At 45.1% G+C, this 11,467-nt stretch overlaps 1 protein-coding gene and 1 long non-coding RNA gene across 7 annotated transcripts; both read right to left on the bottom strand.

The window, feature by feature from the left end:
- Positions 1–1,229: 1,229 nt before the first annotated feature.
- LOC125535916 (uncharacterized) lies at positions 1,230–4,821 on the bottom strand. 3 transcript variants are annotated; one of them, XR_007294858.2, is made up of 6 exons: positions 4,351–4,821; positions 4,049–4,266; positions 3,411–3,534; positions 2,891–3,034; positions 2,268–2,352; positions 1,230–1,463 (listed from the first exon to the last, which is right to left on the bottom strand). It is a non-coding gene; the product is annotated as an uncharacterized LOC125535916 (long non-coding RNA). The 3 variants fall into 3 exon arrangements; XR_015615789.1 differs by having other exon boundaries at positions 4,049–4,261; XR_007294856.2 differs by having other exon boundaries at positions 3,442–3,534; positions 4,351–4,820.
- A 2,625-nt stretch (positions 4,822–7,446) lies between these two features.
- Positions 7,447–10,455, bottom strand: LOC125535915 (uncharacterized). Of its 4 annotated transcripts, XM_087543260.1 has the most exons (7): positions 10,193–10,455; positions 9,872–10,084; positions 9,673–9,792; positions 9,103–9,215; positions 8,816–8,969; positions 8,215–8,270; positions 7,447–8,018 (listed from the first exon to the last, which is right to left on the bottom strand). In XM_087543260.1, exons 5-7 carry the CDS (start codon positions 8,882–8,884, stop codon positions 7,625–7,627), a joined length of 519 nt encoding a protein of 172 aa, XP_087399386.1. In that variant the 5' UTR covers positions 8,885–8,969; positions 9,103–9,215; positions 9,673–9,792; positions 9,872–10,084; positions 10,193–10,455; the 3' UTR covers positions 7,447–7,624. The 4 variants fall into 4 exon arrangements, with proteins under 4 accessions (XP_087399386.1, XP_087399385.1, XP_087399389.1 ...); XM_087543259.1 differs by having other exon boundaries at positions 9,872–10,455; XM_087543263.1 differs by having other exon boundaries at positions 8,828–8,969; positions 9,872–10,455.
- Positions 10,456–11,467: the final 1,012 nt, after the last annotated feature.

The raw sequence follows: 11,467 nt of genomic DNA, 5'->3' as shown, positions 1-11,467 counted from the left end.
CAGCCACCCCCTGGGGCCACGTGTCATTCACCCAAAGGCAGTTGCCGTAAGTCAATGAAGCTGCGTCCCCCTCCGTGCCGGTGCAGTATAGTCATCTCACCGAACCTCTAGTTGGGGCCAAACGAGAGAAGTTTGATGTTTACTGGTTTATTGGTCCCCTTTGCATTTTGCGCCAAGTTTTGACCTTTGATTTAACCAATAAAATGTTAATGCATGTAAACAATAATGTTGTGTAAGTCACCTTACGAAAACCAAATAATCCCAAAATACTTAGGCACGATGCATTAACTCCCTCCTTGTTTCTTATTTCATGACATATCAACCAATGAGAGATGTGGGTCGTGCATGCTTTCAATGACTTGAGACTACCAAACATGACATGCAGTGTTTAGTTCATTGCATGTAATCCTATTAGTACTCTAGTTAGGAGTAGCAAAAAAACATTAAGTTCTCTCGCCGATAGGAATAAAACACCATGTATTTATTTACAGAGGGATTAGTACATTTTTGGTGACATGCATTACTAGATATTGCTAGTCAAATACTAAAATCCAGATGGACGTGGTAGTACTCCTAAATCCAGACGGTGGTGCTACTAGTACTAGTAGTAGTACTACCAATGTAGGAGTAGTAGTAGGAGTACTAGCACTGTACTATCCGTTGGTCAAATTATTACGTGCTTCTCCTCACAGTGAAGTGACAAGACCCTGCGCCAGAGACACTACACCACAGCACTACATCCCCAACACACAGGTTGGTGGGGAATACAACTTCTTCCAACAGACAGTCGGTCGGGAAAAATTGTTGCCGACCAACCTTGTCTGTTGGGAAAAGTCCAGACGGGAAAACCCTTTCCCAACCGACATAGTTTTCCCGGCCGACTGCTTGATGGCTATGATATATCTTTCCCGACAGACAGCCTGTTGGGCCTACCATGGGCCTTTCCCGACCAATAGTCTGTTAGGGCAGCAACGGGCCTTTCCCGACCGTTTGTTGGACAGGGTATTCTTTTCCAACCAACATTCTCTTGGGCCTAGCATTAGGCTTTCCCAACCGACAATCAGACGGCGTTTGTTTTGCCGACCAACAATCAGATGCGGTTTTCTTTTGCCGAACAATAGTTCATCAACATTTTGTTTAGCCAACCACAACTTTAATAAACATATGGTACTGATTGTCACGTACATATAGTTCATGTGTTCTAAGCATAATCACCCAAACACCATACGTCAAGCTAAAATGGGGAGCACTAAACATTTTTTTATTCCATTAACTAATTGGCACATACATACACTTCAACCTGTTCTAAACAAAACCACCAAGAAACCATACATCAGGTTTACAAAAGGACAACCAAAAGATGCAAGTATGAGACATCAATTGTACAAAATGAAAGCTAAAACATCTAGTTGACGTGGATCGTTGGCTTCATGGTTCCTTGTGAGTGTAGTCCTTTTTGCTTCCTGCAAAAGTTAATCAATTCTCAATTATAATACACTATTAGAAACTATACCACGGTGCCAAAATAACAACATACAGGATCATCGCATTCTCAAAAATACAAATAGTAATAAATACAGAGAATTCAATAATCATGTGTTAACACTAACGTTGAACCTCGGTTGAGATTGTTCGCACTAATCTTTATATTTTGTATCCGCATACTTAGTTTGCTTTCGTTAGGCATGTAACATAGATGGTAAAGGAGTGTCTAGTCGTCGAAGCTTAAATCAAGTGCATGGAGGAGGCGAGGTACCAGGCTGCCATGCAATGCGGCGAGCATGGTGAGATGCCGATGGCGGCGTGAAGCCGCGGTGCTGTGTGATGCAGCATGCCATGTGAAGCGGCAAGGCGCTTGACGACTGGAATAGCTAGAGGAGAATAGGCAAGTTAGTTAGTTTTTTATCTACATGGCCACTGACCAGGTGTGTGGCCGTTGAGTGGAGCTGCGCAAGTGGACATGCATGCATGTAGGGATTACTAAGTGCATGGAGTTAGTTGTGTGAGTGGGAGTGAGCTAGTGCCTAGACGTGATGTTAGTGGCTAGATGTGGTGCCTGAGTGGTGCATGAAGGTCAGCTCCCTATGTATATATAAGTAACAATGAAAAAAGAGAGAAGAGGCTGAGAGAGCACGGGTTGAAGAAATAATTTTACATCAACTTAATTCAAAAGGATCAATCTAATATAGTACTCATATTAAGAAGCTACATCAGTTTGCGATGAACACCATTCATATCCACAGCAAGAGTTTTCAATGTGCACAAACCTTGACAAATGATGTCCGGTCATCGGCTCGCCAGACCAGGATGTGTGCCACTCAAAATTCCTGAACAATACTGGTTGCTAATCAACTGAAACAGGAGAAAAGAGGATTCAGGCTAACCAGCTGAAGCAGGATAAAAGATGCACCAAAACAAGCTCGAAACGATGTGCACATGTCAGCATGCATCCTTACAAAAGGGGCACATAGGAAGATCTCTTTATAATATGTTATGCATGTAGGGATAATAATCATTCGTGTAGAGTCAGCATTACACTTCTGCAACTTCTACAACAATAATGACATTATATATTACATCACCTCTATGAAATTTACTGCTGCTGAGCGAAAAAGGATTACATAATACATTTGATAGTGAGAGATTTCTTTTTACCAAAACGAATAAGAGAAAAGAATGGCGCTGAACTAAACATAGGGAAGTGACCATAAGTTGAGTAATATTGTTAAAAACGACAATCAACAATACTCATTGGAATAATATTTAAATTACATGGTCGAATAAGATCTCCTTATCTCGATGAATCTCAAACTGGGATTTCGATATCTCAATAAATCTGAGATTCAGAGTTTCTAAAAGCTGCAATAATGCTTTACAAATTAGAGCTTACCTAAAATTAAAGAATATCTTGCCTAGAAGCCGAGGTAGGGACTCATTGAGTATGAGTACGACTATAAACTGCAAACTGTATGCTAGCTCTAATCTTGGTTGAAAGTTCTGAGAGCCAATTCTGAAGGCATCATACTGTCAACACCTGCAACATCTCATGTAATATGAATACCAGCTTTGTGTAAATCATGTAATAACATTAAACATCAATGTTGAATTTACATAACCATACTGTTAGCAACAAAGGCATGAATGATACAAAAAGAATGTGGCCTATCTAATAATAGCAGGAAGAGCAACATAAATCCATATTCTCCTTGCAATGTGGCTTATCTAATAAAAGTACGAAGAGCAAAATAAATCAATGTTCTCCCAGCATTCTATGGTGCATGTTTTGCCCTGTTTGTGAGCAGAAGAATATGTAGGCTACTGTGAAAGTTAAGTTGTGCCTAACAATCAACATTCCAAGTTTCAGATACGATATGAACCAAGAAAACACTGATTTTCTATACAGACATCACAATTTTGGTGATTTCCGCGAATACGTGCAACCTGTTGGCGGCAGCGGATGGCTTGGGCTCCAAGTCCAGCACCGCTGCGGCAGCCTCCCACTCCGTCTATGTGTATGGGATGCAAAGAAGAATCCTGGAAAAATATGGGATACATGAACTATTCTGGAAGTTACAGAACAACTGAAGCAAATTTAAAGAGAAAATAAAACTGTAAAATCTATAGAAGCATGACTGTATAAATACAAACTGCTAGATATGTACTTTATCTTCATTCCAGAAAAAACTGAACTAAGTTTAATATAGTCCTATGTTTGCCAGAATTCTACAATGCTTAAATAAAAGTCTGAAACATTAGTATGATTATTTGGACTTTTTGCGGAACCTGAAGCTAGTTCTCGGGGTTGTCCCTCATCTCAAAGCACAGATATGTGGATACATTTTTCTATATATATAAAGTAATGAATTTTCATATGATGATTACCCTTGTATTGACCTTCAGGCAGACATATCATAATTTGATAGTCTGGCAAGGGTTCAAACATCACAAATTACAACTCACAAGCTCTAAAGTTCTCAAATCAATCACAACCAGTTCATAAAAAACAGTAGCTAATTAAGGTTTCTGGCAACACTACTGAAAGGAATACCTGTAGAATAGATTATTTTTTCCAATAATAGCATCAAGCTTGTTCTTCTCAAGTTCTCATATCCAGAAATCACACGAGATGTATCTCTTAGACTGCATTTCCGGCTACCCCATTAGCAGATAGAGCCCCTGTTTTTGATGCTCTGCTTGAGCTGGAGCTCACATCCAAAACTCTGTTTGCTGGATAGAAGTACTATCCCATGTCATGGCTGATCTGAACTAAAAAGGGAAAATCAAATAAATCAACAGCGGCACCGATTGGGGATGGGTGGAGAGGGAGAGGAGAGTGAAAAGAACACTCACTGCCCGGGGAAGGGAAGCACCAGCAGTCAACGGCCAGATCCTTCTTCAAACGAATCGGCGAGCGCAGATCGGAGGAAGCCCATGGCGTGGCGGCGATGGTGGCGGCCCCTGGGTGACGACTGACGAGCGAGGGTGCGAGTGCTCTCTCTCGAAGGTGACCCACCTCTCCTTCCCTCCCTCTCTCAGCCCCGGATCTGAGAGGGATGGCAGCGTCCACCACCGCGCCTTGGCCTCTCCCCGAACTACAGCGCACAAGCTAGGGTTAGAAGTGTTCGGGGCCTAAGCAGTGGGGGTGCAGGAGGATGAAGGAGAAAGGTGACGGCGTGCTGGAGACGGCGGGTGGTCGGCGGCGTGTGGGCTGCTAGCTAGCGGGCGGCGGCGGAGGGAGTGTGTGAGAGGATTTAGGTTGAGCAATTTGATAATATGACACACCTTTCCTGGGAGTTTGATCTAGTGACACGCTTTTCTTTTAGTTTGATTATATGACCCACCTTTGATTGATAGCTAGATTAAATGACACAAATTGAGTTTTTCTCTCTTTTTCAGGTATTGGCCCGAACATAATTTGTTTGAGGACGGTTTTGCCCTCGTCGATTCACTTGCCTGGTTCGATCGAGCCTTCGTGGTCGAACGGAAACACGCACATGAGGCCAGCCTCGATCAGTACATGCATGTAGATGCTCCATGCATGCACGCGTACATATGAGAGCTCTACGTATGGAACGAGGTGATCCTGATGCATGCCTCCTTACCGGCGCCTGCACCTCACCGTGGCTCTTCCTGGGCGCGCCCGCTTCCTCGCTGTGTCTCCTTCCCGTCGCCGGCACGGCCGCGCCGTCGCCAGAGCGTGCCATCGTTGCTACAGTAGCTTTGTAACTGTTCGTTAGCTCTGTAGGTCTTCGCTGCTAGCTTTTGCTGTTGGCTGAAGCCTTCTGTAGCTGCTCGCTGTTGTTGTCTGAAGTAGCATACGGCCAGCAACAAACTACTATAACTGTAGCCCTTGCTTGATGGTTGTAGCATGAATTGATGTACAGTTTTGTTCAGAAAATTGACATTTTACCTTGACATGATCTCTCCTTTTTTTGTACTCCCTCCGTTCCAAATTACTTGTCATGGTTTTAGTTCAAATTTGAACTAAAACCACGACGAGTAATTAGGGACGGAGGGAGTACCATTTTCATATGTCACAATAATATATATATGTGAATCCACAAAATCAGCTGAATAAGGTGCATATGTACCGATAGACTTGACAATCCATAATTGATAGGTATGAATATTGATTTAAAGCAAAAGGTGAGTCATCTCTCACAAGTTGCATTCAAAAGCATAAAGTGAGTCCTCATCTCAGTACACACGAAAAGTTCACAGAAGACATCCAGGGCAAGAATTCAGTCCAAAAGGATCAACTTCGAGAACTTGTGGCCTCAATTTGCATGAAGATCACTACACACACGACAAATCACAACATGACATGCTAGTATGATACACTGTTTTTCTCTTCCTCGGTGTGATCTTCTTTGTGGCCTTCACAACAACTTTTGGTGGAGAAGTGGGAGTCCTTGTTTCCATAGAAAGTTTCCTACAGAATGCATCGATTTGTCGAATTAAAAAACCGACAAATGTTATACACAATTGAAGAAAAACTTCAGTTTTTTTCACCATGAGAGAGAGAGGAGGGATGGGATGCCACCTGTGAGATCTTCGATGAGCGAGGCGGCGGCGGCAGAACCGATGGATCGTCACGGGAGGAGAGGAAGCAGGACATGAGGCCGAGGGGAATTAGCAGCACGTTGGGCAAGATGCACGGCGAGGTAGGCGCTGGGGAGAGGCGGCGCGCGGTGGGACCAAGCCAGGAGCCGGGGAGGCGGCGGCGCGGTGCTTCATCTTCCTGTCCGTCGCCTCGTCTGGCCTCTCTGCGTGGTTTCGCAGGCTCGATCGAACCAGGCAAGTGAATCGATGCATGAGAGGGCAGAACCGTCCTAAAATAATCTGTGCGGGCCAATACCTGGAAAAGGAGAGAAAAAACTCAATTTGTGTCATTTAATCTATCCATCAATCAAAGGTGTGTCATATAATCAAATCAGATGAAAAGTGTGTCATTGGATCAAACTCCCAGGAAAGATGTGTCATATAATCAAATTGCTCATTTAGGTTTGGGGGATTTGGATTTGGTCGTGGCACCTTTTGAAGGCCGAATGAAAAAATAAGGAGTCCTGGCGCTAAGTTTTCGGCCCGTGCGCGCGCAAAGACGGGCCGGCCTAATTGGTAATGAACAGTCAGTCCGCATTAATCGCCGACCAACAGTCTGATGAAGATACGAACTTTTCCGACCGATAGTCCAACGTGAAACATTCCAGGATTGCCGACTGCCAGTTGGACTCAATACATCAGTATTGCCGACCAACGGTTAGATAGAAGTTTTCCCGACCAACAGTATGTTGGTAAAATTGACTTTTCCTAACAGACATCAGTAGGGAAATCTAGTGCGTGGTGTAGTGAGATGACACCTGAGTATAGGCGCCGTGTTCGGCATACCATAGTCAGCCTCACCGTCTGCAGTCACTATCATCATGGTTGTAGAGCTAGCCTGCTTACAACTAGCCCTGTTTGACATAATTTCCCGTGCGTAGATGCCTGTGCAATTGCACAGAACACCAAGATTGGGGGTGGACGGCTCCGGCAGCGGCCATCACACCAGATTTTTCCACGGCCTTCTACTCCTAGATGTGGTGGTGAGGAGATGAGGCTGATTGTGAGAGACAAGGAGTTGTTTGTAAATAGGGAACAAGTGCGGGCATCTTTTTGCAAAAATGGAGAAGCTTGCACTACTAGACTAGGAAAAAGGCTACTAGCAGCGCGGACCCGCGCTACTAGTATGGCGCTACAGCTAATAGTTAGTAGTAGCGTGGGTTCAACCCGCGCTACTACTAACAAAATTAGTAGTAACGCGTTTCCACCCACGCTACTACTATTATGAACCCACGCTACTACTAATGAAATAGTAGTAGCGCGTCTATAATACCAACGCTACTAGTATCCTAAATACCAGTAGCGTGCACATTTGTCCCCACGCCACTGCTAACGAATTAGGAATAAAAAAATAAAATCAACAAATTCCATTTTATGCATACAGTTCAAGAAAACACAATAGTGATGGAAATGTCGTTATTCCTGATTATACTATTACACTGTTGCCGTATCTACTATCATACAATTCCTCATTCTAACATCCTCACTCCAATAATAAGAAAAATGAAAAGGAAAAATTGCGCTAATCTGCCAATGTAATGTCCTTATTGACGCCGGGATCTGAGTGGCTGAAGGGGGCGAACAAGCGGGCATTGCCTTTGTCGACATCGAGGAAGATCCCGATGAGGGGCGCCGGGTGGAGGGCACGGAAGAGGTTGCGGAAGGAGCAGACAGCACCGAGCCACAAGCGGCAAGTGAGCGTGGCGCGGACGAGAGCCGGCAGGCTCGGCAGGAGGAGGAAGATCTCAAGGAGCTGGTCTTGGCCGAGCGAGGATATGGTGGTGGTTCCGTCGGCGGCGGTAGCTAGGGTAGTGGTAGTGGCCGTGGAGGGAATCGACGGAGGTTTCGCCACTGGAGCATCCAGCGGCAGCAGCAACAGCTCGTTGCTCATAGCTCGAGCCTCTCCAGGTGTTAACCTGCAGGAGAGGGGAAAATGGCAAGATGAGAGTGTTCATATTATTAGGAAGAAGTAGGCCATTGTAGCTCACATAAACAGATCTGCTACTATGCAGAACACAAGCACCTGTTATAGACCTGTTTGCAGTAGGAGCCAATGGAACTGAAACACAAGTAGGACATGAACAAACAGCGAAAAAAAAATAGAAGGACGACCTTGTGTGGTGGCCGAGGTGCAGAAGGGTGTCCTCCTGGTCAGCTCGGGCATCCTCCTGCACCAAATCGAACAGAAAAAGCTTGAAGCATGTTGAATAACTAAAAATACATGTATATAATTTAGAAGCAATAGAAGCACATATATCTCCTGTTTCTTCCTCAAAGTGTGCATATAGATAGGTCAGATTATTGAATGCATTGTTGTTGTAAAAAATATGTTGTTGATGAATTTGACTAGATTTTAGATATGTTAAGCAGGGGCAAGAGTTTTCCGTCAATCAACCTGCTGCAATAGTACTAACTAGACTAGTCAGGTACGAATTCGACAGCAAGGAAATGAACACAAGAAGCAGCAGCAACTCCAAATTTTGCAGCTTCATTCAGTTGACAGATAGCAGTAGTGTGGCGCGCTTTGCTAACATCTTGAGAAATCCAACTAGACCAATCGGCAAACTAAATTATAGTGAATTTTTGTGGGAGCAAGCAAAATAATTAATTAGCAAACAATGCAGCCAGTGTCCATCTTATTCAACACTAGAATCTGACCAAGCAGCAAAAATTCAGTAAAGCATGTATGTATGTAGATTCAAACTAGAAGAACCTTGACATTAACTTTGAACTGCTGCTGCTCATCCATGGCTGGGCTCCGTGGTCCATGACATGTATACATGCTTCTGGATCATGTGACTGCCTATACTCCACAATGCAGAACTGTTTGCATCCATGATTCCATGTACCTCTTTGTTTCGACAAACCTGTCAAGGATTAGATTTATGACAGAAACAGGTCAGTCATGCCGTGTTTCAAGTCATTACAGTCTACACCATTTAAAACTTCTGAGTTACTAAACAAATTCTGAGTAAATGTTTCAGTTGGATGTCGAATTACCCCATCAAGAGAAGCTGGACAAAGAAGAGTGATGTGGTGTTGGCGAAGTCAAATTTTGTGGCACCTGCTTCAAACCATACTGGTAGGTTGCCGAGTCCTGATACACGGATCAACTACACAGAAACACACCAATTAGACCATGTGATACGATAGAAGCACAGCGGAGCATTAAAGACATCGATTTCATGTTTGATTTCTGTAAGCAAGGATGCTTCAATATGGAAAGAATGCTATCAATCTTGGAAAATGAAATCCTAAGATGCTCTTATGGAGCTGATATGTTGTATATGATTTTGCTGGCGTTGAGATTGTATAGTTCCTGCCTTATATCTTGGTTTCTCTTCTTTTTTTAACAAGAGGGGATCGTACTGCCCTTCCATTTCCACTGTCAAAATCCAGAAGTCATGATTGGTTTCTCACTCTGTTTTTCATAGTTTATCACTTTATATCATAATTTAGGCACCTCTACAGCTTTTTTTTTTTTTGCAAAATCAAGCTTCAGTGCTATGGTTACTGAGAACATGCCGGCATTTTGCAGGAATTAACAAAGAGGTCAAGTGAGCAGCTTACATCAGTTCCGAGGATGCCATGGCGAACCGGCAGTGCACGAGCTCAGCCTGGACGTACCACTTCAGGTCCTCAGGTTGCTTCCCGAGCCCCAGGGGATCAAACCCATAGTCACCAGGCAGCCTACAACGACAAACACCAAGCAACCCATCAGCCTAACAAGCAAACATCGTCACCTGCAGAGAACGCCGTCAGAGATTACCAAATCGAACCGCCGTGCTCCAAGCTCGCTCACGGATTTCACCCCGAAACACGCACAAATCAAGCCCCCGCGCTCCAACCTGCAAGCTCGCTCACCGATTTCACCCGAGCCACGCACAAATCGAACCCCCGTACGTCCTCCAATCTCGCCCATGGATTTCACTCGAGCCACGCACGGATCGAACCCCCGCCAGCGCCGCGTGCGTGCGAGGAACTGCTCAGAAATCAGGGTCGGCGGGGGCTCGGGGAAGAGCAAGCAGCGAGCGCGCGGAGACCACGGCCGGCGACGGCGAGCAGAAACCACGACGGGGAGGATCCTCACCTGCTCCGGAGGTGGGTGCGGCCGGGCGGGTGGGGAGCGACGCCGCGACGACGGCGGCGTGCGGAGGGCAGGGCGGCCGCGGGAGAGGCGAAGTGGGGGCCGCCGCGGTGGGACGGGACGGGGGAGGCGAGGTCGCGGAAGAAGGGCAACTGGCGCGCCGTGCGGCCGCGGGAGGAGGAGGAGGGGATCTGGATCGGAGGTGGAGGTGGTGGGGATCTGGATCGGAATTGGATTTTTTTAGACGGGGGTGGGTGGAGTGGGACGACGGTTGGTGGGGTGGGGTGGATCGGGGGTTGGGAGTGTGGATCGGGCCAGGGTGGACACGCTCAGTAGTAGCGGGAGTCTTACGTGCGCTACTACTACTTACTTAGTAATAGCGCTGGTTTTATACCCCTCGCTACTACTATGGCCTATCCCGGGGGCATTGTTGGAGACCATTTAATAGTAGCGTGGGTTTATACCCCTCGCTACTACTATCAATTTAGTAGTAGCGCGGTTTTTATACCCCTCGCTGCTACTAATTAGCAGTAGCGCTCATTTTTAAATCGCGCTACTGATAAACTTCTGTGTATAAGGTTTTTCTTAGTAGTGTTGGTTTGTATGCGTCAGATCTAGATCCGACGGCTATTGGTGAAAGATGGGAGACACAACATCATCATCAACTAAGGACCTGTTTGATTCGCAGGATTTTGAAAACGCAGGAATAGGACACGACAATATTACAAGTTTCAAACTGATATTACAAATGTTAGGAGTAATATTGCACCTACGAAGAGGGAATTACTAGAAAGTTTACGTAAGAACTTTCGTTACTTTAGGTGGATGCAGCATTATCGTACAAACTAAAATCCACCGCCCTAACAAGTCACTAATGGGCAAATAAGTTTTCGAGTCTCTGGCCACTTGATGTTTCAAAAACAAATTCAACTTCTGCGGAGACTTTGTCATTTAGGCTTAGACGCTTGCGGTGATCAGCACGCCATTCATTGTTGCGCCAGAGAACGCCAAATCTCATTACCTTGAGCACACTTGCCTCCAGAACAAAGAACCTGGCCAATTTAATCTCAGATGTGCTGCCTCGGTAGTCGATCAAATCAATTTCTGTAAGATGGAGATCAAGGCATTCGATGAGATTGTTATAGTGCAGCACATTTTTCACTTTCGGCTCTTTTTTTATTTGCAAAATAAGAGAACATATTAGAGCAGCTGGCTGCATAAGATTGCCGTGTCATCAAGAGGTACCAATATTATTCGCTCATACGATAGGGTTGGCTG

The sequence above is a fragment of the Triticum urartu genome, chromosome 2A (genome assembly GCF_056163025.1).
Source record: "Triticum urartu cultivar PI428250 chromosome 2A, HENAU_Tu73, whole genome shotgun sequence".
Taxonomy (NCBI): Eukaryota; Viridiplantae; Streptophyta; class Magnoliopsida; order Poales; family Poaceae; genus Triticum; species Triticum urartu.
Note: the sequence above shows the minus strand (reverse complement) of the source record. Positions and strands in the feature narration are given on the sequence as shown.